Source organism: Lutra lutra, chromosome 8, assembly GCF_902655055.1.
Source record: "Lutra lutra chromosome 8, mLutLut1.2, whole genome shotgun sequence".
Classification (NCBI taxonomy): Eukaryota; Metazoa; Chordata; class Mammalia; order Carnivora; family Mustelidae; genus Lutra; species Lutra lutra.
The window spans coordinates 70,174,950-70,201,591 of record NC_062285.1 but is presented as its reverse complement, the minus strand read 5'-3'; the positions used below and the strand labels follow the sequence as shown (position 1 = coordinate 70,201,591).

General features: G+C 38.7%; 1 protein-coding gene across 8 annotated transcripts in view; it reads left to right on the top strand.

Moving 5' to 3' along the window:
• Window positions 1–2,244: 2,244 nt before the first annotated feature.
• Window positions 2,245–26,642, top strand: part of DNM1L (dynamin 1 like) — a 52,685-nt gene continuing 28,287 nt past the window's right edge. For 5 of the 8 annotated variants that reach the window (XM_047739519.1, XM_047739515.1, XM_047739514.1 and 2 more), the window contains exons 1-2: window positions 2,248–2,480; window positions 25,112–25,259. In XM_047739519.1, coding sequence (XP_047595475.1) covers window positions 2,379–2,480; window positions 25,112–25,259 — 250 coding nt within the window. In that variant the 5' untranslated portion in view covers window positions 2,248–2,378. Of the gene's footprint in view, window positions 2,481–25,111; window positions 25,260–26,642 lie in introns of all 8 variants that reach the window. The other 3 variants (XM_047739522.1, XM_047739521.1, XM_047739520.1) reach the window with 2 other exon arrangements.

The following is a 26,642-nucleotide window of genomic DNA, read 5'->3' as shown; positions in this document are numbered from 1 at the left end:
AGAAAAAGAAGAGATGAAAATCTCTATCAGTAGGGGACTGAAAAGCAAAGTGGGTAAAATCTGACTATTAAATTGTCTTTGATAGAAAATAAGGGGATTTGGAATAAATGCCTTATTTGCTCTTTGTTTTTTGGGGTTCTGAAATTTTAATCTCACTTTGTTTCTGAAATTTTTGTTTCTTAAAACAATGAGAAGGAAATGTTCATAAAACTTGGTAAGATGCAAAACACTACTAGAGGCCCTTCAGGTCTTAGCTTATGTGGTATTTTATTCATTGGTCCCAAAACATTCTGTACTTACAGTGTGTTCTGCTGAACATCTGGCATGTTCCTCAGGGCTACAGTGTGGGGCTGTTCAGGTGAACAGTACCCGGGGTATGTGTGCAACACACAACTTCCCCTATTGCAGGTGGTCTTTTCCCTCCTGGAGATTAAGTCTGGTGATGTCTAGAAAGTCTTGCTTGCATTTTCACTCTTTCCCCTCAGATTTGTAGAAAAAGTGTTCCCATTACATGTTCTATGATACCCAGTCATAACATGCCACCCATTTATAATGGTGTCATCCTGTTACACTGTAAACTCAGATGGGACTGAGATTGTACCTGTCTTGTTTGTCACTTTCTAGAACCTGGGGGTGCATCAGTAAGTTAAACAGTCAAAAATCCCTGGCTTCTAGGAGCTAATAATCTAGCAAGAGGAAAGAGTAAACAAGTTCAATATGTAGCATGTGGACATAAATACTATGGAGAAAAATAAAATAAGGGAAAGGGGCTTTCTCCTCACTTTAATTAAAAAAAAAATTTTTTTTTAAGATTTTATTTATTGGGGCACCTGGTTGCCTCAGTGGGTTAAAGCCTCTGCCTTCAGCTCAGGTCATGATCCCAGGGTCCTGGGATTGAGCCCCGAATCCGGCTCTCTGCTCATCGGGGAGCCTGCTTCCCCCTCTCTCAAGTCCCTGCCTCTCTGCCTACTTGTGATCTCTGTCAAATAAATAAAATCTTAAGAAAAGATCTTATTTATTTGACAGAGAATGAGAGAGAGAGAGAGAGAGAGAGAGAGAGAGCGAGAGCATGAGAGGGGGGAGGGTCAGAGAGAGAAGCAGGCTCCCTGCTGAGCAGGGAGCCTGATGCGGAGTTTTATCCTGTAACTCCAGGAAATTGACCTGAGCTGAAGGCAGTCGCTTACCCAACTGAGCCAGCCAGGTGCCCTTTTAAAAAAATTTTTAGAAGATTTTAAAACTTATTTATTGAGAGATGGTGAAAAAGCAAGAGTGCGCAGGATCTGGAGAGGGGACAGAGGGAGAGGGAGAAGCAGACTTCCCACTTAGCAGGGAACCCCACTTGAGTCTGCATCCCAGGATCCTGGGATCCTGACCTTAGCCCAACACAGACGCTTACCCATATAAGCCAGTCAGACACGCCTCTCCTCACCTACTTGAGATCTTTGCTCAAGTGTCACATTTCTTTACTTCGAAATAAGAAACATTTGGAGGTTTGGAGTAGAGGAGAGGTAGGATTTGTCTAAAAAAGAAAAACACGAATAGTTTCAGTGGGCCCAGTTAGAAAAAAGCAAGTAGGGCAGTTACCAGATCTCCGCTTTGCCAGGAATCAGGCCACAGCAAGTGAAGTTTTATACAGAATATAGAGAACAAGGGCTCAGCCTCCTCTCCCCTCCAAAGCTCTTGACATAAGGTTTCTTAAAACTTTTTTTGTTTGTTTTTAAACACGTTTTTACAAAAATCTAGGCGAACCCGCGTGTTCTAACAGGGGCTGGTGTTGTGTTTTTGCAAAATAGCACCCCACGCTGTAGCACCCTGTAGTATCACTACAGATCTTGTGCATTTGATTGGGGAGCCTGAGGCATCAGCTATCCTTTTAGATTCTTCAGCCCTCCCTCGTTAAGCAAGCGACCCCATAAGGAAATGACATCTTGGATAATCAAGATATTCCGCTGTACTTAACACACATTCATATCTGGCATTTTCACACCCGTTAGGGCCCTAATACATAAGAGAAACATAAATGTATCTCTTCCCTCCTGCTCTCGGGGCCTCGCTCCATAGTCTTTTGATAGGTGCCGGTGAACCATGTCAGAGCTCTCAGCTCTCCGCCCGCCCGGCGCCGCTCAGCCTTCTGGAAGTCGTAGGCCTCGGTGTTCCTCCGACCCAGGACTACAACTCCCGGCAGACTTTGTTTCTCTCCACCTTCCTCTTAGCGCGTGGCCTGCCGGGAGGGGGCAGGTAGCGAGCTGGCGGGCGGGGTCCAATGGGTGCCGGCTCCCGAGGAGAGGGCGGAGGAGAGGAGGAAGGAGGCGGACTCTGGGCCCCGGCCCCATTCATTGCCGTGGCCGGGCGGGCGAGGGTCCCGTGTTTTCGGAGTCATGGAAGCGCTAATTCCTGTTATCAACAAGCTCCAGGATGTCTTCAACACGGTGGGCGCCGACATCATCCAGTTGCCTCAGATCGTTGTGGTGGGAACGCAGGTAAGAGATGAGGGCGGCGTCAGCCCAGGCCAGAGTCCGGGGCGCGGGCCTGGTGGGGGTCTGCGGCAGCGCCCGCTCCCAGCTGGCCTTTGCGGCCTGTAGGGAGAGGGCGTTGCTGGGGGTGCCGGGGCTCCCCGGGCTCTGCCGCGCCCTCCCGCCTCGGGCTGCGTTGCTTCGGGCCTGGGAATCCGGGCCGGGTAGGGAGACGAGGGGCGGAGCCGGCGCAGCGGGCCCGGCGGGTCCCGGGGCGGGCTAGGGGAGGGACCCGCCGGCGGGCTGAACTGGAGTCCGCGGGGAACGGGCGCGGCTTACCCAGCGGGCCGCTGCTTGCAAGGGCACCTGGGGGACGCGCGGGGCACGCGGGGCCACAGTGGGCTTGTGGTGGGCCAGCCAGCCCTTCTTCGGTTGGTTTTAGGGCGACAAGGTTTTTTTTTTATTCCCCTCCTTGCTCAGGGGCTGCGGAGTCAGTTTTGGAACCGCGGGGTCGGGACTGAGAAGGCCGCAGCTGTGTGGCACCAAAGTGTTTTCCTGAAGTGCAATCCGTTCAGGTTTCGGGAACGCCGAAGCAGTTACAAAAAAAAAAAAAAAAAAGCAACAAAACACAAAAAATCCAACCCACTCCGAAACTACCTGTACCTGGGTTTGAGGAAGGAATAACCAGTTTTTCTGAGTAGGCTGTGGTTTTTTTCTTTCATCTAAATTGGGCATCAAGGTTCTCTGGTCTATCCATTTTGTGTCTCATAGATAGCATAATTTTTTATGATTTTTTAATTTTTATTTTTTATTGCTTATTTTTTATTTTTTTATGCAGAAATGTTGAAGAAATAAATTAATTCTAAAGTGACAGAAGTACAAGTTTCATTTTCTCTGCCTGCTGCTTTTCTTGGTTTAAAAAGACTCCTAGGACTTTTATTAGAGTTCAGAGGAACGCATTTTAGAGATTACTTGGTGTATTGATTTTAAGTGTTTTCATTTCTTAATGATCTTTTCTGTTTTACTTGGTTTACTTATTTTCTATTGCTACATCTTGTTACAATATTTTAGTGTAGAGTATAATTATGAGAGAGAATACTATAGAGTATATTCAAACACTGGAGACCTTGGAAACTGTAGACATCCTGCACTCTTTCTTGCATTTAAATATAGTAATAGAAATTATTTCAGAAACATATTTGCTTGGTCTGCTGTAGGATTGGTACAGATTCTGGTCTTTCCTGCCTACATATATTGTAGTACTTGTAACTCCATATTTGTAGTGATCGGACACTAAATCATCAATATAATATTGTGAGCAGTATTTTTGTTTGGCATGTTTTGTTCACTGCTGTGTTCTTGTTCCTAGCTCTGGAACAGTCTGGGGTATGTAGTGAGTGCTCTATAAATACTTTGAATGAATGGCTATTGCTCACTGTAACTAGATAATATTTTAAAACACTGGGACTTCTATCATCAAAATGGATCTGCTTTTGAAAATAGAATTAAAGGAGGTGAAATAAATCTTCTTTCATAGTAATTTGGAAATGTTTCCTGTCTGTGGACCAGAAACTTTCCATATACTTTTAAGAGATTCTCCATGCTTTTTAAGCTTGAAGCAGTAAAAGAATCAGGGCTATTGTGTATCAGCATAAATAGTTTAAAATCAAGAAGGATTTTTCTTACACAAAATTGAGTTTATTTCCATGAGTAAACCTGTTGGCAGAATTAGGAAGGTCGGAGTGGAAAAGTTAAGATCTCACTGTTAGGAAAGTCGTTAATGTGTGCTAGCAAAAACCATCCTAGTAGTGATAGGTATATGCTGTGTCTGTATGTTGATGTTTGAAGTTACTCACAGGGGAAATTAGGTGTCATTGTTGTTTTAAGTATACTGTACATGAGGTTTGAACTTAAAATCCTGAGATCAAGAGTCACATGCTCTACTGACTGAGTCAGCCAGGCACCCGGGGAAATTAGTGTTTCAAAACTTGATTTAATGAAGTTTATCTCTGTTTATGTCTTTATTAGCTGAAATTCAATCCTTTATTATTCAGGTACAGAAGAAATAAGATTACAAACACTGTCTTTTTTCCCATATTTTCTACAGTATGTTGAAAATCTCTTTTACTTGAATATGAGTATATCACTACTTTGTCATCCATGCCATTTAATGTTTTGTACATTTATACAGCACATGTATTACATTCATATTATGTCTGGAATTCATTTATTATACAATAAATGAACTCATTCATTGTATAATAAATGAATTCCAGACATAATAGGTGTTCTGACAGGTAAACTTCTCAGTAGTAGTGAAGATGTCTTCATATAGTATATAGTCAGGTATAGTCAGGTATAGTCACTATCTTACACATTACCTATATCTTAAATGGCTGTTGGTCCCATTTTATTGAACTTTTTAGAACTGTGATTTGCAAACTTAGTGTATGTAAGGATTAGTTTGAAAATAAGTTCCTGGATTCCATCCCCAGAGATTTTGATTTTTTAAGTCTAAGTTGGGCTGGGCACCACAGGTGATTCTGATGCAGATGGTTCATAGATCCTAATTGAAAAGAATTTTAGTGTGTCTTTAACTTTAAAATGCACGAGACTAGAAAAGACAGGGAACCCGAGCCTAAGGACCTACTACCATCCAGTAGCATGTTTATCTTGGTGGCATTCTTGCTAATGTTTTAAATTTTGATTTTTAAAATTGCCCAAGTAATATTTCAAGACGGAGGAGTTGAGAGGAGTTGGAGGAGTTGAGAGGGAAACATATTCATAGCTGTAGATCATTCACAGCTTTTACGGTTTAGCTAAGTAGTTTTCTTATTTCCCTAGCTGAGAGCATCTTAAGAGGGGAGAGAAAAGGTTGACACTTTTAGACCATGGTGTATTTTGTAGGTGGGGGAGATAAGACTTAAACTTGGGAAATTTGATCACTATTTTTTTTTTAAAGATTTTATTTATTTATTTGACAGAGATCACAAGTAGGCAGAGAGGCAGGCAGGCAGAGAGAGAGGAGAGGAAGCAGGCTCCCTGCAGAGCAGAGAGCCCGATGTGGGGCTCGATCCCAGGACGCTGGGATCATGACCTGAGCTGAAGGCAGAGGCTTTAACTCACTGAGCCACCCAGGTGCCCCTTGATCACTATTTTTAAAGTTGAGAATTAGAAGGGTGAGCCCTCCCAAGTATGTAATCCAAACCACCACCCAGTATAGGAATCCCAGTACCCATGACATTTACCTGAGATGCTGGCTCAGAGTTGCTAGTAGGGAAATTTTCACTTTACCTTTTATTTCAGTGATCTCAGCATTCCACCTTTAGTAATTCAAAAAAGAATCTTGGGTTTTAAATGACCAGTTTGCCAACCAACCATTTGTTTCTTTTTAATTTAACATTTTAAAAATGGAAAGATAATTCATATAACATAAAATTCACCCGTGTAAAATTCAGTTTTAGTATACTCCCAGGTTATGCCACCATCACCCCTTTCTAATTCCTGACTTTTTTTTTTTTTTTTTAACATTTTTATTATGCAGGAAAGAATCTGTACCCATTAGCAGTCATTCCCCATTTCACCCTCCCGGCCATCCCCTGGTAACCACTAATCTATTTTCTGTCTCTATGGATTTGCCTGTTTGGGACATTTTTTTTTTTTATGATTTTATTTATTATTTGACAGAGAGAGACACAGTGAGAGAGGGAACACAAGCGGGGAAGTAGGAGAGGGAGAAGCAGGCTTTCCACTGAGCAGGGAGCCCGATGCAGGTCTCTGTCCCAGGACCCTAGGATCATGACCTGAGCCGAAGGCAAATGCTTAATGACTAAGCCATCCAGGTGCCCCTGTTCTGGACATTTCAGTATAAACAATCATACAATATGTGGCCATTTTTGTCTGGCTGCTTTTGCTCAACAGGTTTTTTAGGTTCATCCATGTATTTAACTTCATTACTTTTTATGGCTAGAATTCCATTGTGTAGATATGCCACAGTTTGATTTTCCATCATTATAGATGAATATTGGTTTTTTTCCCACTTTTTGGCTATGATGAATAATGCTGTGAATATTGTTTACAAGTTGTCCTGAGGACATGTTTTCAATTCTCTTGAGTATATACTTAGGAGTAGAATTGCTGGGTTGTTTGTTAACTCTTGTTTAAATTTGAGGAACTGCCACATTGTTTTTTGTTGTGGCTATTCCATTTTACATTTCCTCCATCAATGTATGAGGGTGTCAGTTTCTGCACATCCTCCCCAACTGTTATTGTCTTTTTAAAAAAGTGCTAAATTGGGACACCTGGGTGGCTCAGTTAGTTAAGTGTCTGCCTCTGGCTCAGGTCATGATCCCAGGATCCTGGGTTGGAGCCCCTCAGCTCAGCGGGGGCTGCTTCTCCCTCTGACCCTCCCCCCACTCAATTTTCTGTCTCCCTCTCATAAATAAGATTTTTTTTAAAAGTGCCAAACTATTCTAGAATTCTCTATTTTAAAAAAAGCACATACATCTCCCCTCCCACACTGCTATCTACATTTTAGTTCTGAAGTCTTGCCCTTTCCTGCTGGATATACCTTCATTTGTCTTGTGTTCATAGAGGTGATGATTTTATTACATTTAGTAATTTCGTGCTAGATATTGATCATAGTTTTCATTCGTGTATTGATTTCTTGTGAATATTCTTAGGTGAACTTATATTTTTATTTGTTTCCTAGTTTCTTTATATAGCTCAGTGTTGCTTCCCTTTTTTTTAAGTTAAAAATGAGGCGAAATTTGTATAACCTAAAACTTGCCATTCAGAGACACAGTTCATTGGCATTCATCACATCCATGGTCTTGTGCAATCACCACCTCTTTCTAGGTCCAAAACATTTTTGTCACCCAAAAAGAAAACTCCATACCTGTTAAGCAATGACTTCCTATTTTTCATTGTCCTTTCCAGTCCTGGTAACCACCAGTCTTCTTTCCATCTTTGTGGACTTACCTATTCTGGATAGTTCATAGAAATGGAATTGTAAAATAGGTGATCAGTTTATGTCTGGCTGCTTTCACTACAAATAAAAAGTTTAAAAAATAAGAAAAATACATTTTTATCTGTTATATTAATATCAAAGAATTAAGAGGTCTGTCTTAGTGAAAAATAAAAACTTAGTTAAAAACTGAATCAGGGGACGCCTGGGTGGCTCAGTTGGTTAAGCCGCTGCCTTCAGCTCAGGTCATGATCCTGGGGTCCTGGGATCGAGTCCCGCATTGGGCTCCTTGCTTGGCAGGGAGCCTGCTTCCTCCTCTCTCTCTGCCTGCCTCTCTGCCTGCTTGTGTGTACTCTCTCTCTCTGACAAATAAATAAAATCTTTAAAATAAAATAAAAACTGAATCAGTTTGAGGTAGTGTGTCATGAGTGAATATTTACTACATATTTCCAACTCATGTTGGATCTGATAGCTTTTTTTTTTTTTAAGGTGTTTTTTTTTTTAAGATTTTATTTATTTATTTGTCAGAGAGGGAGAGAGCACGAGCGAGCACAGGCAGACAGAGTGGCAGCCAGAGGCAGAGGGAGAAGCAGCCTCCCTGCCGAGCAAGGAGGCGGATGTGGGACTCGATCCCAGGACGCTGGGATCATGACCTGAGCCGAAGGCAGCCGCTTAACCAACTGAGCCACCCAGGCGTCCCGGATCTGATAGCTTTTTATCAGAGAGAAAAAGCTAAAAATATGATAAAGCCTTTTCAGTGAAAGGGTCAGTCTCAAAATATAAATCCAAAGCACTATAAATTTTTTTTAATTTTAAATTTATTTTTTTTTAATAAACATATAATGTATTTTTATCCCCAGGGGTACAGGTCTGTGAATCGCCAGGTTTACACATTTCACAGCACTCATCATAGCACATACCCTCCCCAATGTCTATATCCCCACCACCTTCTCCCATCCCCCCTCCCCCCAGCAACCCTCAGTCTGTTTTTTTGAGATTGAGTCTTTTATGGTTTGTCTCCCTCCCAATCCCACCTTCTTTCATTTTTTCTTTTCCTACCCCCCAATCCCCCCACATTGCATCTCCACTTCTTCATATCAGGGAGCTCATATGATAGTTGTCTTTCTCCGATTGACTTATTTCGCTAAGCATAATACCCTCTAGTTCCATCCACGTCGTCGCAAATGGCAAGATTTCATTTCTTTTGATGGCTGCATAGTATTCCATTGTGTATATATACCACATCTTTATCCATTCATCTGTTGATGGACATCTAGGTTCTTTCCATAGTTTGGCTATTGTGGGCATTGCTGCTATAAACATTCGCGCAAAGCACTATAAATTTTAATACAGCACACTTTGGAAGAAACTAAAAGATGATACTAAGACCAGGGACACAAATCTCTAATCAGGAAATACAGAGATAGTGAATCAATTTGGGGAATATGTGGGGATGGAAAAAGCAGAAGCATTGCAGTGCCAAGTGAGCCCTGTTTTCAGAGCAAGCTGCCTGTGACCTCCATACTGGAATTTCTGTAGCCACTCACCTTCCTGGAAAGAGCGTGAATATTGGGTATTTAAGTCACTGGGAAAAATAAACACTGTTCTAGCCAGTTGTTGAGGAAAGCCAACCATTATTCGTAATAGGTAAAAAGGAAAACTTAGAAACATGTTTTGATTGGTCTGTATGTGACTCTGTTGACATAATTTTTTGTAATTGAGATATAATTGACATATAGCATTTTATTAGTTTCGTGAGTGCAACATAATGATTTGATGTACATATATAGTGAAATGATTACTGCAGTAAGTCCAGTTAATATTCATCACCACACATAGTTGCACTTTTTTCCTTACGAAAACTTAAAATTTACTGTCTTAGCAACTTTCACATAGAAATACAGTATTATTATCTATAGTCATCATACTGTGCATTATATTCCCAGGACTTACTTTATTGGGAGTTTGTACCTTTGACCACCTTTACCCATTTCACCTACCCCCAGCTTCTGACAGCCAGTAATCTGTTCTCTGTATCTGTGACTTCTTTTTCGCTTTTGTTTATATTCCACATGTAAGTGAGATCATGTGGTATTTGTCTTTCTCTGACTTACTTCAGTTAGTGGAATGCTGTCAAGGTCCATCTGTTTTGTTGCAAATAGAATTTTTCTTTTTTATGGCTGAATAGTATTCTGTTGCACATGCATATGTGTATTAGAGTAGTCTTTTAAGATCTTTTGTATTCTGTGGTAATAGTTGTAACATCTCTTTTATTTCTGATTTCAAGTCCTCATTTTTGTTTTTGGTAAGCCTAGCTAAAGGTCTGTGTATTTTTTATCGTTTCAAAACAACAGCTCTTGGTTTCATTGATTTTGTTTTGTTTTCTTTTCTTTTTAGTCTCTATTTCATTTATATCTGCTTTGATCTTTGATCTATTTCATTCCTTTCCTACTGATTTTGGGCTTAATTTAGTCTTCCTTTTCTAGTTCTTGAGTTGTAAAGTTAGGTTGTTTATTTGAGATCTTTCTTGTTAATATAGGCATTTATCACTTATCACATATTAGATTCACTTGTTAATATAGGCATTTATCACTTATCACATATTAGATTCTCTGTTAGAACTGGTTGTGCTGCATCCTGTAAGTTTTGGTATGTTTTATCTTCATTTGTTTCAAGCTTTTTTTTTTTTCTTTTTTCATCCATTGGTTGTTCAATGGCATGTTGTCTAATCTCCACATATTTACAGATTTTTCAGTCTTGTGATTGATTCCTGGTTTCATACCATTGTGGTTGGAAAAGATTTTTGATATCATTTCAGTATTTTTTTTTTAAAGATTTTATTTATTTATTTGAAAGAGAGAGAGAGAGAGAGAGCACAAGTAAGCAGAGCAGCAGGCAGAGGGAGAAAGAGAAGCTCTCTGCTGAGCAGGGAGCCCGATGCTGGGCTCGATCCCAGGACCCTGGAAGTTACCTGAGCCGAAGGCAGCCGCTTAACCAACTGAGTCACCTAGGAACCCCTCATTTCAATATTCTTAAACTTACTAAGATTTGTTTTGTGGCCTGGTATATGATCTATGCTGGAGAGTGTTCCATGTGTGCTTGAGAATAATGCGTATTCTGTTAGTTTTGGATGGCATGTTCTCTGTATATCTCTTAAATCCATTTGGTCTAATGTGTTTTTTGTTTTTGTTTTTTAATTTTAAATCCAGTTCACTTAACATACAGTGTTATATTAGTTTCAGGTGTACAATGTATTGTTTCCACAATTCTATACATTATTCAGTGCTCTTCATAAGTGTACTCTTAAACCCCTTCACTTATTTCCACCCCCACCCCAATCAGGTAACCATCAGTTTTCTATAGTTAAAAGTTTACATCTGAGTAACTGTGTGGTAGTTGTCTTTCTCTGACTTATTTCACTTAGCATTATATACTTTCTAGATCAATCCATGTTATTATAAATGGCATGATTTCATTTTTATGGCTGAGTAATATTCCATAGTGTGTGTGTGTGTATGTATGTGTGTGTAGCTATCTCTCCATCTTTCTGTCCATCTATCCTGTGTATACACACCACACCTTTATCCATTTATCAATCAGTGAAAACGGGCTGTTTCCATAATTTGGCTATTGTAAAGAATGCTGCAAAAGCTGAAAGGGTGCATATGTCTTTTCAAATTAGAATTTTTGTATTTTTCAGGTAAGTACCCAGTAGTGGAATTACTGGATCATATGGTAATTCCATTTTCAATTTTTTGAGGACCCTCCATACTATTTTCCAAAGTGGTTACACCAATTTGCATTTCCATCAACAGTGCACGAGGGTTCCTTTTTCTCCACATTCTTGTCAACACTAGTTGTTCCTTGTGTTATTAATTTTAGCTATTCTGACAGGAGTGAGGTGATATATCATTGTGTTTTTGATTGGCATTTCCCTAATGAGTAGTGATGTTGAGCATCTTTTCGTGTGTCTGTTGGTCATTCCTATGTCTTTGGAGAAATGTCTGTTTATGTCTTTTGTCCATTTTTTTTTTTTAAAGATATTTTATTTATTTATTTGACAGAGAGAGATCACAAGTAGGCAGAGAGGCAGGCAGAGAGGCAGGCAGAGAGAGAGAGGGGGAAGCAGGCTCCCTGCTGAGCAGAAAGCCTGACATGGGGCTGGATCCCAGGACCCTGGGATCATGACCTGAGCCGAAAGCAGAGGCTTTAACCCACTGAGCCACCCAGGCGCCCCTCTTTTGTCCATTTTTAATTGGATTATTTGGGGGTTTTTTTTGGTGTTGAGTTTTGTAAGTTCTTTTATATTTTGGATACTAACCCTTTCTTGGGTATGTCATTTGCAACTATCATCTCCTATTCAGTAGATCAGCTTTTAGTTTTGTCAGTTGTTTGATTTGCTGTGCAGACTTTTTAATTTTGATATACTCCCAGTAGTTTATTTTTGTTTCCCTTGCCTTTGGAGACATGTCTAGAAAAATGTTCTTCTGACACATGTCAAAGAAATTACTGCTTGTGCTCTCTTCTAGGATTTCTGTGGTTTCAGGTCTCACATTTAGGTCTTTAATCCGTTTTGAGTTTACTTTTGTGTATGGTGTAAGAAAGTGGTCCAGTTTCATTCTTTTGCATGTAGCTGTCCAGTTTTCCTGGCACTATTTGTTGAAGGGATTATCTTTTTTCCCATTGCATATTGCCTCCTTTGCCAAAGATTAATTGACCCAGGCTCTGTTCTGTTCTATTCCATTCTGTTCCATTGATCTACGTGTCTGTTTTTGTGCCAGTACTATACTGTTTGGATTAATGTAGCTTTGTAGTGTATCTTCAAATCTGGATTGTGATAATCTTGTTTTGTTCTTCTTTTTCCACATTACTTTGGCTATTTGGGGTCTTTTGTGGTTCCATACAACTTTTAGGATTATTTGTTCTAGTTCTGTGAAAAGTATTTTGATATGGATTTGCATTAAATTTGTAGATTGCTTTGGGTAGTGTGGACATTTTAATAATATTTTTCTCCCAAGCCATGACCATGGAATATCTTTCTCTTTTGTTTGTGTCATCTTTATTTTCTTTCATCAGTATTTTATAGTTTTCAGAATACAGGTCTTTCACCTCCTTGGTTACGTTTATTCTTTGGTATTTTACTATTTTGGGCACAATTGGAAATGGGACTGCTTTCTTCATTTCTTTCTGCTGTTTCATTATTAGTGTATAGAAATGCAACAGATAACTGTATATTGAGTTTGTATTCTGCAACTTTCCTGAATTCATTTATCAGGTCTAGTAGTTTTTGGGGGGAGTCTTTAGGGTTTTCTATATAAGAGAGTATCATGTAATCTGTCAATAATGGAAGTTTTACTTTTTCCTTACCAATTTGAATTCCTTTTATTTCTTTTCTTGTCTGATTACTGTGACTAGGACTTTGAGTATTATGTTGAATAAAAGTGGGGAGAGTGGACATTCTTATCTTCTTCCTGATCTTAGGAGAAAAGTTCAGTTTTTCCCCACTGAGGATGATGTTAGCTTTGGGTTTTTCACATATGGCCTTTATTGTGTTGAGGTATGTGTCCTCTAAATCTACTTAGTTGAGTGGATTTTTTTTTTTTAAAGGTTTTATTTATTTTAGAGTGTGTGAGACAGGGGAGCAGCAGAGCAGAAAGGAGAGGGAGAGAGAGAATCTCAGGCAGACTTCCCACTGAGCCTGGATCTCACAACCTTGAAATCATGACCTGAGCCAAAACCAAGAGTTGGTCGCTTAACCAACGGAGCCACCCAGGCTCCTGGTGAATGGATTTTTTTTACTTTGTTTACTTTGTTAAATGCTCTTTCTGCATCTGTTAAAATGATCATGTGGTTCTCACCCTTTGTTTTGTTGATGTGATGTAGCACATTAATTGTTATGTGGATATCGAACCACCCTTGCATCTCAGGAATAAATCCTACTTGATTGTTGTGAGTGATTTTTTTCAGGATTTTACTTATTTTTCAGAGAGAGAGTGAGAGCGCAAGCAGGGAGAGCGACAGAAGGAGACGCAGGCTTCTCATTGAGCAAGGAGCCTGATGTGGGACTGGATCCCAGGACCCTGGAGTCATGCATGACCTGAGCTGAAGGCAGATGCTTAATCTACTGAACCAGCCAGGTGTCCCGTGAATGACTTTTTTAATGTATTGTTGGATTCAATTGGGTAATATTGGGGATTTTTATATCTATGTTCATCAAAGATATTGGCCTGTAATTTTCTTTTTTTGTAGTGTTTTATCTGGTTTTGAATGCTGGCCTCAGAGAGTGAAGTTAGAAGTTTTCCTTCCTTTTCTATTTTTTGAATAGTTTGAGAAGAATAGGTATTAACTCTTCTTTACATGTTTAGTAGAATTAGCCTGTGAAGCCATCTAGTCTTGGGCTTTTATTTGGTGGGAGGTTTTGGTTTTGTTTTTTTACCAGCTCAATTTTTTTTTTCAAAGATTTTATTTATTTATTTGTCAGACAGAGGTCACAAGTAAGCAGAGAGGCAGGCAGAGAAAGAGTGGGAATGGGAAGCAGGCTCCCTGCTGAGCAGAGAGCCTGATGTGGGGCTCAATCCCAGGACCCTGGGACCGTGACCTGAGCCGAAGGCAGAGGGTTTAACCCACTGAGCCACCCAGGCTCCCCACCAGCTCAATTTTGTTATGAGTAATTGGTTAGTTCAGATTTTCTAGTCTTCCTGATTTAGTTTTAGAGGATTGTATGTCTCTAGGAATTTATCCATTTCTTCTAGATTGTCAATTTGCTGGCATATTAATTTTTTTCTTTTTTGGTATTATTTTCATAATTCTTGTATTTCTGTGGTGTTGGTTCTCTTTCATTTCTGATTTTATTTATGTCCTCTTTTTTTATGATTCTGGCTAAAAGCTTATCAGTTTTGTTTTATTTTCAGAGAACTAGCTCTTGGTTTCATTGATTTTTTGGGGGGGTATTTTATTAGTCTATTTCATTTATTTGTGTTCTGCTCTTTATTATTTCCTTCCTTCTATTCACTGTGGGCTTTGTTCTTTTTCTAGTTATTTTAGGTGTAAGATTATTTGAGATTTTTCTTATTTCTTGGTGAGGTATGTATCACTGTAAATTTTCCTTTAAGAATTGTATTTTGCTGCATTAAAGATTTGGATTATTATGTTTATGTTCTCATTTGTCTCCATGTATTTTTTTTTTAAAGATTTTATTTATTTATTTGACACTCAGAGGTCACAGGTAGGCAGAGAGGCAGGCAGAGAGAGAGGGGGAAGCAGGCTCCCTGATGAGCAGAGAGCCCAATGCGGGGCTCGATCCGAGGACCCTGGGATCATGACCTGAGCCGAAGGCAGAGGCTTTAACCTACTGAGCCACTCAGGCGCCCCTCCATGTATGTTTTGATTTCCTATTTGATTTCTTCATTGACCAGTTGGGTGGTTATTACTATGTTGTTTAGCATCCACTTGTTTGTGGTTTTTACCAGGTTTTTTTTTTTTTTTTTTTTTTTGGTAATTCATTTTTAGTTTTATACCTTTGTAGTCAGAAAAAATGCATATTTCAGTCTTCTTAACTTTATTGAGACTTGTTTTTGTAGCCTAATATGTGGTATCAACAAAAAGGCTGTGTACTCTGTTTTTGGATGGAATGTTCTGTATATAATTAGGTCCATCTGGTCAAACATGTCATTCAAAGACACTGTTCTTTGGGGTGCCTGGGTGGCTCAGTTGGTTAAGTGTCCGACTCTTAATCTCAGCTCAGGTCTTGATCTCAGCTGGCTCACGTTCTTGATCTCAGAGTTGTGAGTTCAAGCCCCTGAACAAAGACACTGTTCCTTTAGTGAATTTCTGCCTGGATGATCTGTCCATTGATGTAAGTGGGGGTCTTAAAGTCCTTTGTTATTATTGTATTACTAATTTTGTAATGGTAATAATACAAAATAATAAATTTTTTTTTAAAGATATTATTTATTTATTTGACAGACAGAGATCACAAGTAGGAGAGAGTCAGGCAGAGAGAGAAGAGGAAGCAGGCTCCCCACCAAGCAGAGAGCCCGATGCAGGGCTCGATCCCAGAACCCTGGGATCATGATCTGAGCTGAAGGCAGAGGCTTAACCCACTGAGCCACCCAAGCACCCCACAAAATAATAATTTTGTATTATTGTATTACTATTAATGTTTCCTTTTGTGTCTTTGCTTTATGTATTTAGGTGCTCCAAGTTTCGGTGTATAGATACTTAAAATTGTTGTATACTCCTGTGGGATTGACCTGTTTATCATTATGTAATGCCCTTCTTTGTCTCTTGTTAGAGTCTTTGTTTTAAAGTCCATTTTTGTCTGATAAAAGTATTGCTACCCCAGCGTTTTTTGTTTTTTGTTTTTTTTTTTTCATTTCTGTTTGCATGGTATGTTGTATTCCATACTTTTTTTTTTCAAGGTTTTATTTATTCATCTGACCTCTGTCAGATGAATAAATAAAAAGTAGGAGAGAGGCAGAGAGGCAGGCAGAGAGAGAGGGGGGAAGCAGGCTCCCTGCTGAGCAGAGAGCCTGATGCGGGGCTCTATCCCAGCATTCTGGGATCATGACCTGAGCCGAAGGCAGAGGCTTTAACCCACTGAGCCCCCCAGGCGCCCCTGTTGTATTCCATACTTTAACTCAGTTTTTAATATATCTTTAGGTCTGAAGTGAGTTTCTTGTAGGTGGTGTATAAACGAGTCTTTTTTTTTTTTTTTTAAATCCATTTCATTGCCCTGTGTCTTTTGGTTGGTGGAGCATTTAGTCTGTTTACATATAAGATAATTATTGATAGGTATGTACTTTTTGCCATTTTGTTCATAGTTTTTTGTTTGTTTTTGTAGTTCTTCTCTGTTCCTTTTTTCTTTCTCTCTTCCTTTTTATTGATGACTTTCTATAGTGTTACACTTGATTTTCTTTTTCTTTATTTTTAGGTTTGTAGTTACCATGAGATTCATATGTAGGGTCCTAAGTATATAGCAGTCTGTATTAAGTTGATGGTCATTTAAATTTGAACACATTAAAAAAAAACTTTTTTAGTTCCTCCTCCATGTTTTATATATATGTTGTTAAATTTTACATCTTTTTTTCTTCATAATTTTCTTATTTCTCATTATGGCTTTTCTCCCCCCCACTTATAGAAGTCACTTTTCAGTTTTTTTAAAGGCTGGTTTAGTGGCAATGAACTTCTTTAATTTTTGTTTGAGAAACTGTTTTTTTATCTCTCTAGTTCTGAATGAGAAACTTTTTTTTATCTCTCCAGTTCTGAATGCCCGATATAGTATTTTTGGTTGTATTTTTTTTTTCCTTTTAGCCCTTTGAATATATCATGCCACTCTCTTCTGGCTGCAGAGTTTCTCCTGAAAAATCAGCTGATAGCCTTGTGAGGTTTTCCTTCTCTGTAACTTTTTTCCTCTCCTGCTTTTTAAATTCTCTCTTTATCTAACTTTTGCTATTTATATTATGTTGTCTTGGTGTGGACCTCTTGGGTTCATCTTGTTTGCAGCTCTTTGTGCTTCCTGAACTTGGATGTCTGTTTCCTTCCCTTGGTCTGGAACGTTTTTAGCTATTATTTCTTCATATTGTTTTCTGCCCTTTTTCCCTTTCTCTTCTGGGAACCCTGTATTGTGAATGTTAATTTACTTGATGTTGTCCAAGAGATCCCTTAGCCTAATTCTCATCTTGAAAAATTCTTTTTTTCTTTTCGTTCTTCAGCTTGGATGCTTTCCATTACCCTGTTTTCCAAACTGCTAATCCAGTCTTTCGTATCTTCTTATGGGCTGTTGATTCTGTCTAGTGTATTTTCCATTTTAGTTAATATGTTCTTCAAATTTGATTACATCTTTTTAGCATTTACTACCTCTTTATTGAAGGTTTCATCGAGTTCTCCCACTCTTCTCTGTAGTCTGGTGAATGTCTTTATGATCATTATTTTATTTTATTTTACTTTTAAAGATTTTATTATTTTATTAATTATTAATTTATTATTTGACAGAGAGTTAGGGAACACAAGTATGGGAGTGGGAGAGAGAAAAGCAGGCTCCCCTCTGAGCAGGAAGCCTGATGTGGGGTTCAATCCCAAGACCCTCGGATGATGACCCAAGCTGAAGGCAGTTGCTTAACAACTGAGCCACCCAGGTGCCCCTTTGATTGTTATTTTAAACTCTTTTTCAGGCATATTGCTTATCTCTGTTTCATTTAGTTGTTTTTTTCTGAGGTTCTGTTCTGTTTTGTTTGGAGCTTATTCTTTGGTCTCCCATTTTGCTTGACTTTCATTATTTGTTTCCATGAATTGGGTGGGACAGCTACTTCTCTAAACTTGAAGGTGTGGTCTTGGGTATAATCATCCCCTGTGTAGACTGTGTGTGCTTGGTAACTTTGGCTGACTGGAGTGGGGCCCTGGGGCACTCTGTGGTGTGGCCTCCCTGGTGGAATGGCCAGCAAGGAATTGGGCATGGGTCTGGTGATCTAGGGGCCTTCCACTCAGAGGGTACTCTGGCAGCACAGTTGAAGATGAAGGGGGTGCAAGGTTGGGGGTCCCAGGTCTATCCCTACAGAGGGCACCCTGGCAGGGCAGCTAAAGCTGAAGTGGATATGAGCTGGTCCTTGGGTTCTCCATACAGAGGGCGCCCTGGCAGGATTGCTGAAGCTAAAGTGGGTACAAGCTGGTATGTCTGGGGTACTTAGTGCAGGGGGTGCCTTGGCAGGGTGACTAGAGCCAAGGCTTGGTGGGCCAGGGTGTCCTGGAGCACCCTGTGCAGGGGGTGCCCTGTTAGGGTGACTGCAGATAAGATGCGGTGCAAGCCAGGGGATCTGGAGTGCTATATTCAGGGGACTCCTTGGTGGGGTGGCTGGAACTGAGGCAGCATGGGCCAGGGGTTCCTGGGGTGCTCCATGCAGGGGGTCCCTTGGCAGAGTGGCTGGATCCAGGCAGGTGTGAGCCAGGTAGTCCTAGAGTACTCTGTTATCGGGGTGTGCCCTTGCAAGTGATGTGGGCCTGTGGTGTTCTGGGGTACTTGGTGCCTGTGTCACCTTGACATGACAGCTGGAGATCTAGTGAGTGCTGACCAAGGGTGTTGGTTTGTGCCACACTGGCTGATGTGGGCTAGAGACCCAGTACTCTCTGAGGTGGTAGGTTGGCTCTGGCACCTGGAACTCTGTTCCCAATTGTACTATCAAGGTGAAAGGTGAATGTAAACTGTGGCACTTGCCAGCTCCTCCAATCTGGAGAGAGTCCCAGCAGTTCCCCCACTATTTGGTGGTTATATGGCTGGATCTTTTATATACTAATTGCTTTAATATTATTTCTTAAGTAATTTTTAAATTTCTTACCACTAGATATAATGTTAGCTGTGACTTTATTGTAGATATTTTTTGTTAAGCTAAGGAAATTTCTATTCCTAGTTTACTGAGAATTTTTTTTTTTAACGATTTTACCCATTTTTATTTGAGAGAGAGAGAGAGAGATAGCAAGAGATAGAGAATGAGCAAGAAGGGAAGGGAGAATCAGGTACCCCACAGGGCAGGGAGCCCTCTGTGGGGCTCGACTCCAGGACCCCGGGATCATGACCCAAGCCAAAGGCAGTTTCCTAACTGACAAAGCCACCCAGGTGCCCCTACTAATTGCTTTTTTAAACCACAGTTTTTTGTTTGTTTGTTTGTTTGTTTTTCCTCTGTGCCCCTTCATACTATTCCTCCATACTGCAGTTCACAGTGTTGGGGGTAGAGGTTCCTTTCCTTATGGTGTCTGGTTTCTTTATCTCTCTTGCCATTTTCTGTGTGGCCTCTCTGTGTTTTGTGGTGTAGAAGCTATTCAGGCAGAAGTACTGTATAATTAGGTGTAGATTTGGTGTGTCTGTGGAGGAGGTGAGTTCAGTATCTTAAATTGCTATCTTGGATGGGACTCTTGTTTATTGTCATTTTTTAAATTTATGGTATTTAATTGTGGTTTTATTATATCTCCTTGATGATTAACAAGTTTGAGCATCTTAACTTTTCTCTCGTCCTTTTGTGGTTCTGTTTTTGTGAATTTCTGTTCCTATCTCAGCTCATTATTTTCTGTTAGCTTATTCATCTTTTTTCTTACTGATTTGTAGAAGTTGCTTTTGCATTTTGCTTACTAGTTCTTTGTCAGTTATAGGAATCACAAATATTTTCCTCTTAATTTTTTTTTGTATGAGTAAAAGAAATTACAGTTTTACTCTAGATGAATTATCAATTTTTTTCTCTAGTTTTTACATTTTATGTATTAGGGAGTCAGGAAGGTATACTTTAATATTCTCTAGTACTTTATAAACTTTGAAATTCATTTGGAAATTTTTCTCCTTTATTTTGTTTTTTTCACAGCTTTATTGAGATGTTTATATACCATAAAGTTCACCCACTTGAACTGTATAATCAGTGGTTTTTAGCATGTCTATAGAGTATTGCAACCATCACCATAATCTAGTTTTAGGTATTTCATCATTCTAAAAAGAAACCTTGTATCCATTAGAGGTCCCTCCCCATTTCCCTCCATTCCCAGTGCTTGGTAGCCTCTTAATCTACTTTCTTGCCTGTTCTGGACATTTCATATAAACAGGATCAAATATTTTCTGATGACTTCTTTCACTTAGCATAATGTTTTTGAGGTTCATCCATGTTGTAGTATGTGTCAGTACTTTATTTTCATGACTGAATAATGTAAAAAAAATGTATAATAAGCATTATACATGTGGGGCTTAATCGCAGGAGTCTGAGATCATGACCAGAGCTGAAAGTGAGAGTTGGACACTTATGCAACTGTGCCACCCAGGTACCCCTACAACATTTACAAGAAAATGAGTTTGCCATGTTTCTTTGTAAATCCTCTAATACCAGTAAGTTGGGGATGAACCACAAACAGCTCTAAGACTTGTGTATTACTATCTGTGTACAAAGAAGGTGGGAGCAGTGGAATGTGGAAGAAGAAGAGGGAAGCAGTGGAACATCAGATGAATCTGGGAGTCAAAAAATAGACAAAAAGCAATCACTGGAAATCGTGGATGGCCAGTTTAAGAAAGCCAGCTAAAACTGGGTGGGGTTTTGCACACACAGATAATGGGTGTGTGAGAGAGGTCTGTGGTCAAGTCTTAAGGGACTAGAGCATCTTTGTGAAACTTTGAAAACAAACCAACCAAAGCTTCTTTCCATGACCAGTTCTCAAAAGTGCAAAAGAAATGAGAATATAACTGAGCATCGCCTGAAGAATACAGCAAAGGAAAGAGAAGATCCTGATAAAAGTGGTGGAGAGATAAGATATCAGAAAACAACTATATTTTTGAACACATTATGTATAGATGAGGGAGTTTTATGAGTGTGAAGTTAGAATAGCAATTCTAGGCCAAGCTTTTTTCTGAAGTTTAGAAAATGATTGTTGTCAAGTCTCACAAAGTTTTTAAAGAAAAATGAGACTCAGAATAGCAACCCTGTAGACAAGAAAGCACACCAGAAAGACATATCCACAAAGCAGATGAAACAATTAGATATCAAGACAGAAGGCAAGACAAGACATAATCCCACCAAGGCATTACCAAAAAAAAAAAAAAAGTTTGTGTAAGGAAAAAATAAAAACTAGGTGATAGAACTTAGTAAAATATTAGAAATGAAAGAATATTTATTTTAAAAATGAAGGGAATGGAAGGAGTACAAGAGCAAATAAACATTATGGACAGTACCTTGAGAGAGAAAGATGAAAAGGAAAAACATTAAAAATAAGGGTAAGAAATAGTTGTAAAACAAATTTGACAGAAGCTAACATTGAAAAGAGGCACAGAAAATCCAACATATGTATAATGGGAGCACCGCCACCCCTCCCACCCCCCCGCCTGGCCAATAAAGCTAGTAAGGGAACAGATACTAAAAATTTAACTGAACTAAAAACAGATTTGGAATTCCATTTTGAAAAAGCACAACACATACCTGAGAACACTGACACGGAAACACCAACCTTGAGATATAACATAGTCTAGTAAATTATTGGACTTTAAAGGAAAAATAAAAAGCCCTCAGACATGTAGGCAAGAATTCACAAAGTCTCTTAGAAGAAGAATCAGATTTTTGTTATACCTTTCAAAAGTAACCGTTCAGGAGAAAAAACATATTTATGAGAAGACTTAGGAGAGAAGACACAATTTATTGTGGAAATTTTATGTCTTAAGATATTCAAGAGTGTATGAACCCAAGATTTTATATATAATCAAGCTGATTTTCAGGTATAAAAGGCCCAAAGTGTTACATATGTGTTAGAATTTGAAGAATATTGCTTCTACTAGCCCTCCCGAGGAACCTATTGAGAACAAGCATCAGAGAATCAAAATGACTAGAGAGGCATTAATATAAGGACTGATGTTATAATGACACTTGCAGAATCAAATGATGGGTAAAAAAGGGGAAAGTATGGTCTACGGAGAGGTGGGAAAGAGAATGGAGGGATTAAATACAAAACATTTAAAAAGTTATTTTCAGTTATCTTATTGGTGGTACCACTGGTAGTATTTGGAGACTCTGCAATGTGAAATAAAAGTAAATGAGTAATTGTGTATTCTACTTCTGTCATGAACTTTGTCCTTAAGAACCATGATTCTTGGTATAGAGGAAAAGAGACAACTTAGTTTGAGAAATGTATATTTGTGTATGGGATGGGTAGGGCAGGTGTTGGTAGCTGAGATAGAGAAATAAGCTAAATGTTTTAACTCAAGGAGTTTTTAAAAAGAGGAGAAGAGGGGGCACCTGGGTGGCTCAGTGGGTTAAAGCCTCTGCCTTCAGCTCAGGTCATGATCCCAGGGTCCTGTGATCGAGCCCCACATCGGGCTCTCTGCTCAGCAGGGAGCCTGCTTCCTCCTCTGTCCCTCTCTCTGCCTGCCTCTCTGTCTCCTTGTGATCTCTGTCAAATAAATAAATAAAATCTTTAAAAAAAAAAAGAAGATAACCCCTCTTTTTCAGGGGAGGGAAGAAGTAGAAATTAACAGTATTAGAAAAATAACTACAAAATGAAATCAGTAAAAGATTTGACCAGTAAATCAGTTTAACAATCAACTGGAAAATTTGGTCAGGAGAAACAACATAAGGACAAAATATTAGAAGTAAGGAAAATGAACAGTTTCTGAGAATATTATAAGCAGTATGCCTGTAAATTTGAAAATTCAGGGAGTTAGATCATTTCTTTTTTTTATGGACAGGTTTTATCAAATGCATAAAGAACAGGAAATTTCCATGTTTAAATTTTTTTAGAAAAGAAATGATAGAAATCATCCCATTTTTCTTTTTCTTTCTTTTTTTTTTTTAAAGATTTTATTCGAGAGAGAGAGAGAGAGAGAGATCACAGGCAGGCAGAGAGAAAAGGGGAAGCAGGCCCCCCAATGCAGGGCTCTATCCCAGGATCCTGAGACCATGACCGAGCTGAAGGAAGAGGCTTTACCACTCAGCCACCCAGGCTCCCTATCCCATTTTTCTTACTGAGATGCATAAATCGAGACACTAAAACTTGGCATAATCTTCAATTTGACCATTCCACTCAACATTCCTTTTCTTTATCAGAGGGGACTTTTTTGGACAACATGAGTGAGCCCCTATGTCCTCTGGCATCTGATAGGATTTGGAAATGAGGAGCCCTGGCAGGAATTGGAGAATAGAGGAGATTAAAATATTTATTCCTGTAGCTCATTCTCTGTAAGATGCCTTGGGTTGGCCCTCCCTCTTCTCAAAGTCCTAGTCTTTTCTTCAGGGCCTGTATAGGTGTTGAGAACTTGCCTGGGTTATTGTACTATCCCTTGTGATTTCTGTGAGCCTTATCCTCAGCTTTGTAAAGAGTCTGCTTGTAAATAAATTCTCCTTAAATTAACTAACTTGAGTGGGCCATCTGCTTTCTGTAGATTCTTTCTGATACAATAGATGAATTTAGGATTTTTGCTCTTGTAGAAAATATGAAAGTAAAAGTTGTATTAGTTTTGCCTAAGAAGAAGTATAGCACAGAAAAAATATTCCATACAGAAAATATTGCATATAAAATTAAAGTTATAAACATTTAAGATGTATAGATTAGGCTTTTATGTATTATTTGTTAATTTGCTGTCCTTTAGTATTGTATTTATGTTAAGTTTCCTGAGTGTCATCATTGGATATGTTTATATAGAAGAATGCCCTTGTGAATGTTCTTAGAGATAGATATGCTACAATATTTAGGAATGAAGTGTCATGAGATATATATATATATATATATATATATATATATATATAAAATTCTCAAAGAGAAAAAGAAAAAAGAAGTGGGTGTTTGTAATAGACATAACAGACATAAAGCACATGTCAAAAATTAATTGGTGCATCTTTATTAAGATATGAACATCCACTGTTAATATTCTCAAAACTCTTGTGGCTTTGAAATTTTCAAAATAAAAAGGGGAAATATTCAAAACAAAAAATGAAACGCATGGATAAACAGTTTTGTAAAACTAATAAGAAACAAAATGCCAGCATTTGAACAATCACTGAAAAATACAGAAGGCCTTTAAGCAAAATGATCCTTGACTTTAGTAATAAAGGAATGTAAATTTAAATGAGTTGTCATTGTTCATCTATCAAAGTAGCAAAGGTTAAGAAAAGTGATAATTCCAGTGCTGTTGGGGGTGCAGCAAATTGCATGGGAAGTTTAGCTTGGTTCCTGCCATCTTGTGTGCAGTCTGACAGTATGTGAATACTTAAAATCTCTGTGCTCTTTAATCACAGCCATTTCATTTAATGTATAAAACTGATAAAGTAATATGTGAGTAAGGTTATATGTATAAAGCATGTGCACTGCAGTGTTGTTAATAGCAAAAACCATTTAAATGTCCAAGCCAGTGTTTAGCTTTACAAACAGTAGAATACTACTTAACTTTTAAACGCAGAAATTAGTATATTGATATGGAATATTATCCATGATTGCTACATTAAAAATAAAAGCAGGTTATAGGACTACCCCATTTAAAGTAATATGTGCTCATAGGCATAATGTTACTTACCAGTATTATACAGGTTTTGAAAACCTGGTTGGGAGAGTATCGAAAAAGGTGGGAAAATTTTAGGAGAGTGGGACTTTATTTTTTAAATTTTGGCGGAGGGATTGTGGGACTTTATTTATTTTTAAAGATTTTATTTATTTGACAGAGAAATAGCAAGAGAGGGAATACAAGCAGGGGGAGCGGGAGAGGGAGAAGCAGGCTTCCCGCTGAGCAGAGAGCCCATTGTGCGGCTTGATCCCAGAGCCCTGGGATCATGACCTGAGCGGAAGGCAATGCTTAATGACTGAGCCACCCAGGCGCCCTGAGAGTGGAATTTTAATATTCTCTTTTTTTAATTATAAAGAAATAAAGCTCATATAATAGAAAATATAACTGAACTTTAATTTTATTTAAACATTTTTGCAATACTTTTTCCTTTAATTTCTTTGTATGGTGCTTTGTTAGTATAGTTTTATTGAGTTATAAAAAAAAGTCTGTAGGGGGGCACCTGGGTGGCTCAGTTGGTTAAGCATCTGCCTTGGCTTGGGTCATGATCCCAGCGTCCTGGGATTGAACTTTGTGTTGGGCTCTCTGCTTAGCGGGGAACCTGCTTTTCCCTCTCCCTCTGCCTGCTCCCCCGCCTCCCAACACTCTCTGTGGAGAAACTAATTTTGCTCTTGTGTATTTTGTTTTCAGAGCAGTGGAAAGAGCTCAGTGCTAGAAAGCCTAGTGGGGAGGGACCTGCTTCCCAGAGGCACTGGTATTGTCACCCGGAGACCTCTCATTCTGCAACTAGTCCATGTTTCACCCGAAGATAAGCGAAAAACAACGGGAGAAGAAAATGGTAAATTTTAGAATTGAGATGAAAATTGTTTAAAAATTCTTCATTTTTGCTTGAAAATTTTGCTTAAAAATACATGAATTGATTAGACAAATCAGTGGCTATAACAAAAGCAGGAGTCCTGTAAAGAGAAGTGGAATGCATCATTTCTCTTGTGAAAAAAAAAGTAAGTTGGTTTTTTTTGAGGACCATGAGTAGATTTGTTTGGAATAGTACCTTTTCGGTAATTCCCCTTATTAGTAAGCTGTCATTAATGCTTAGGGAGGATTTAGTGAGGTACTGGGTAAATAGGAATCAGTTATTTTATTTTATTTTTTTTTAAAGATTTTATTTATTTATTTGACAGAAAGAGATTACAAGTAGGCAGAGAGGCAGGCAGAGAGAGAGAGAGAGGAGAAAGCAGGCTCCCTGCTGAGCAGAGAGCCCGATGTGGGGCTCGATCCCAGGACCCTGGGATCATGACCTGAGCCGAAGGCAGAGGCTTTAACCCACTGAGCCACCCAGGTGCGCGGAATCAGTTATTTTAAAGAAAAAATTTTTGTGTCTTTTGGAGTGTTTTAATAACTTTTTTTCCCTAGTGTTTAAAACAATGTTTTTATTTTTTAACTTTGATTTAGAAACTTAATCTAGGTTTTAGTTCAGAGATTTTAAATACAATTAAAATGACTTTGCTTTTCAGTACAGCAGTGTTATCTCACCTTCCCTTTTCTGGTCTTACCATGTACTTGCTAATTTTGAATCTTTTGCCCTTTAAGCTAATAAAATATTATTTTTAGAAAGAGTTTATTTTATTTTTATTTTTTTTTTTTTTTGCTATCTTTCTCTTGCCAAGCCTTGCCTGCATAGCACATACTATTCTGATTTTTCAGATCCACCCATTCCTGCAATAGTAAATGTGGAATATTAAGATAAGAAAATATACACTGTCCTTTATTGCAGTCCTTCTTTGGTTAAACTGAAAATATTTTGAGAAATGCTAGGTCTATAAATGGATATTAAATTGCTTATTAAGTATATGTCCTACTTATATTAGTGAGGTTGGAATGTTTGATGCAAATAATATATTTTATCTTCTTCAGTGTTTAGCTCAGACTTTCTGTCTTATTTATAAAACTGTAAAATGCTCTAATGAATACATTTGCAGCAGTGTACCATGTTTGTTACTTTTCTGCAGAGATCTGTTTACAGTGCACTTTCATTCTATTTCTTAGATTCTGATCTAAGAAGGGATGATAGTATTGATGAAATTGAAGTTACTTTAATTTGTATTTTATTTTTCCATTATTATAAGACCGTTGGTGATGATAGCCTGATTTTTTTTTTAAGGAAGTTAAAAAAAACCCTATTGTGATGTAGAAAGTTAATCACTGAAGCAGGTTAATGAAG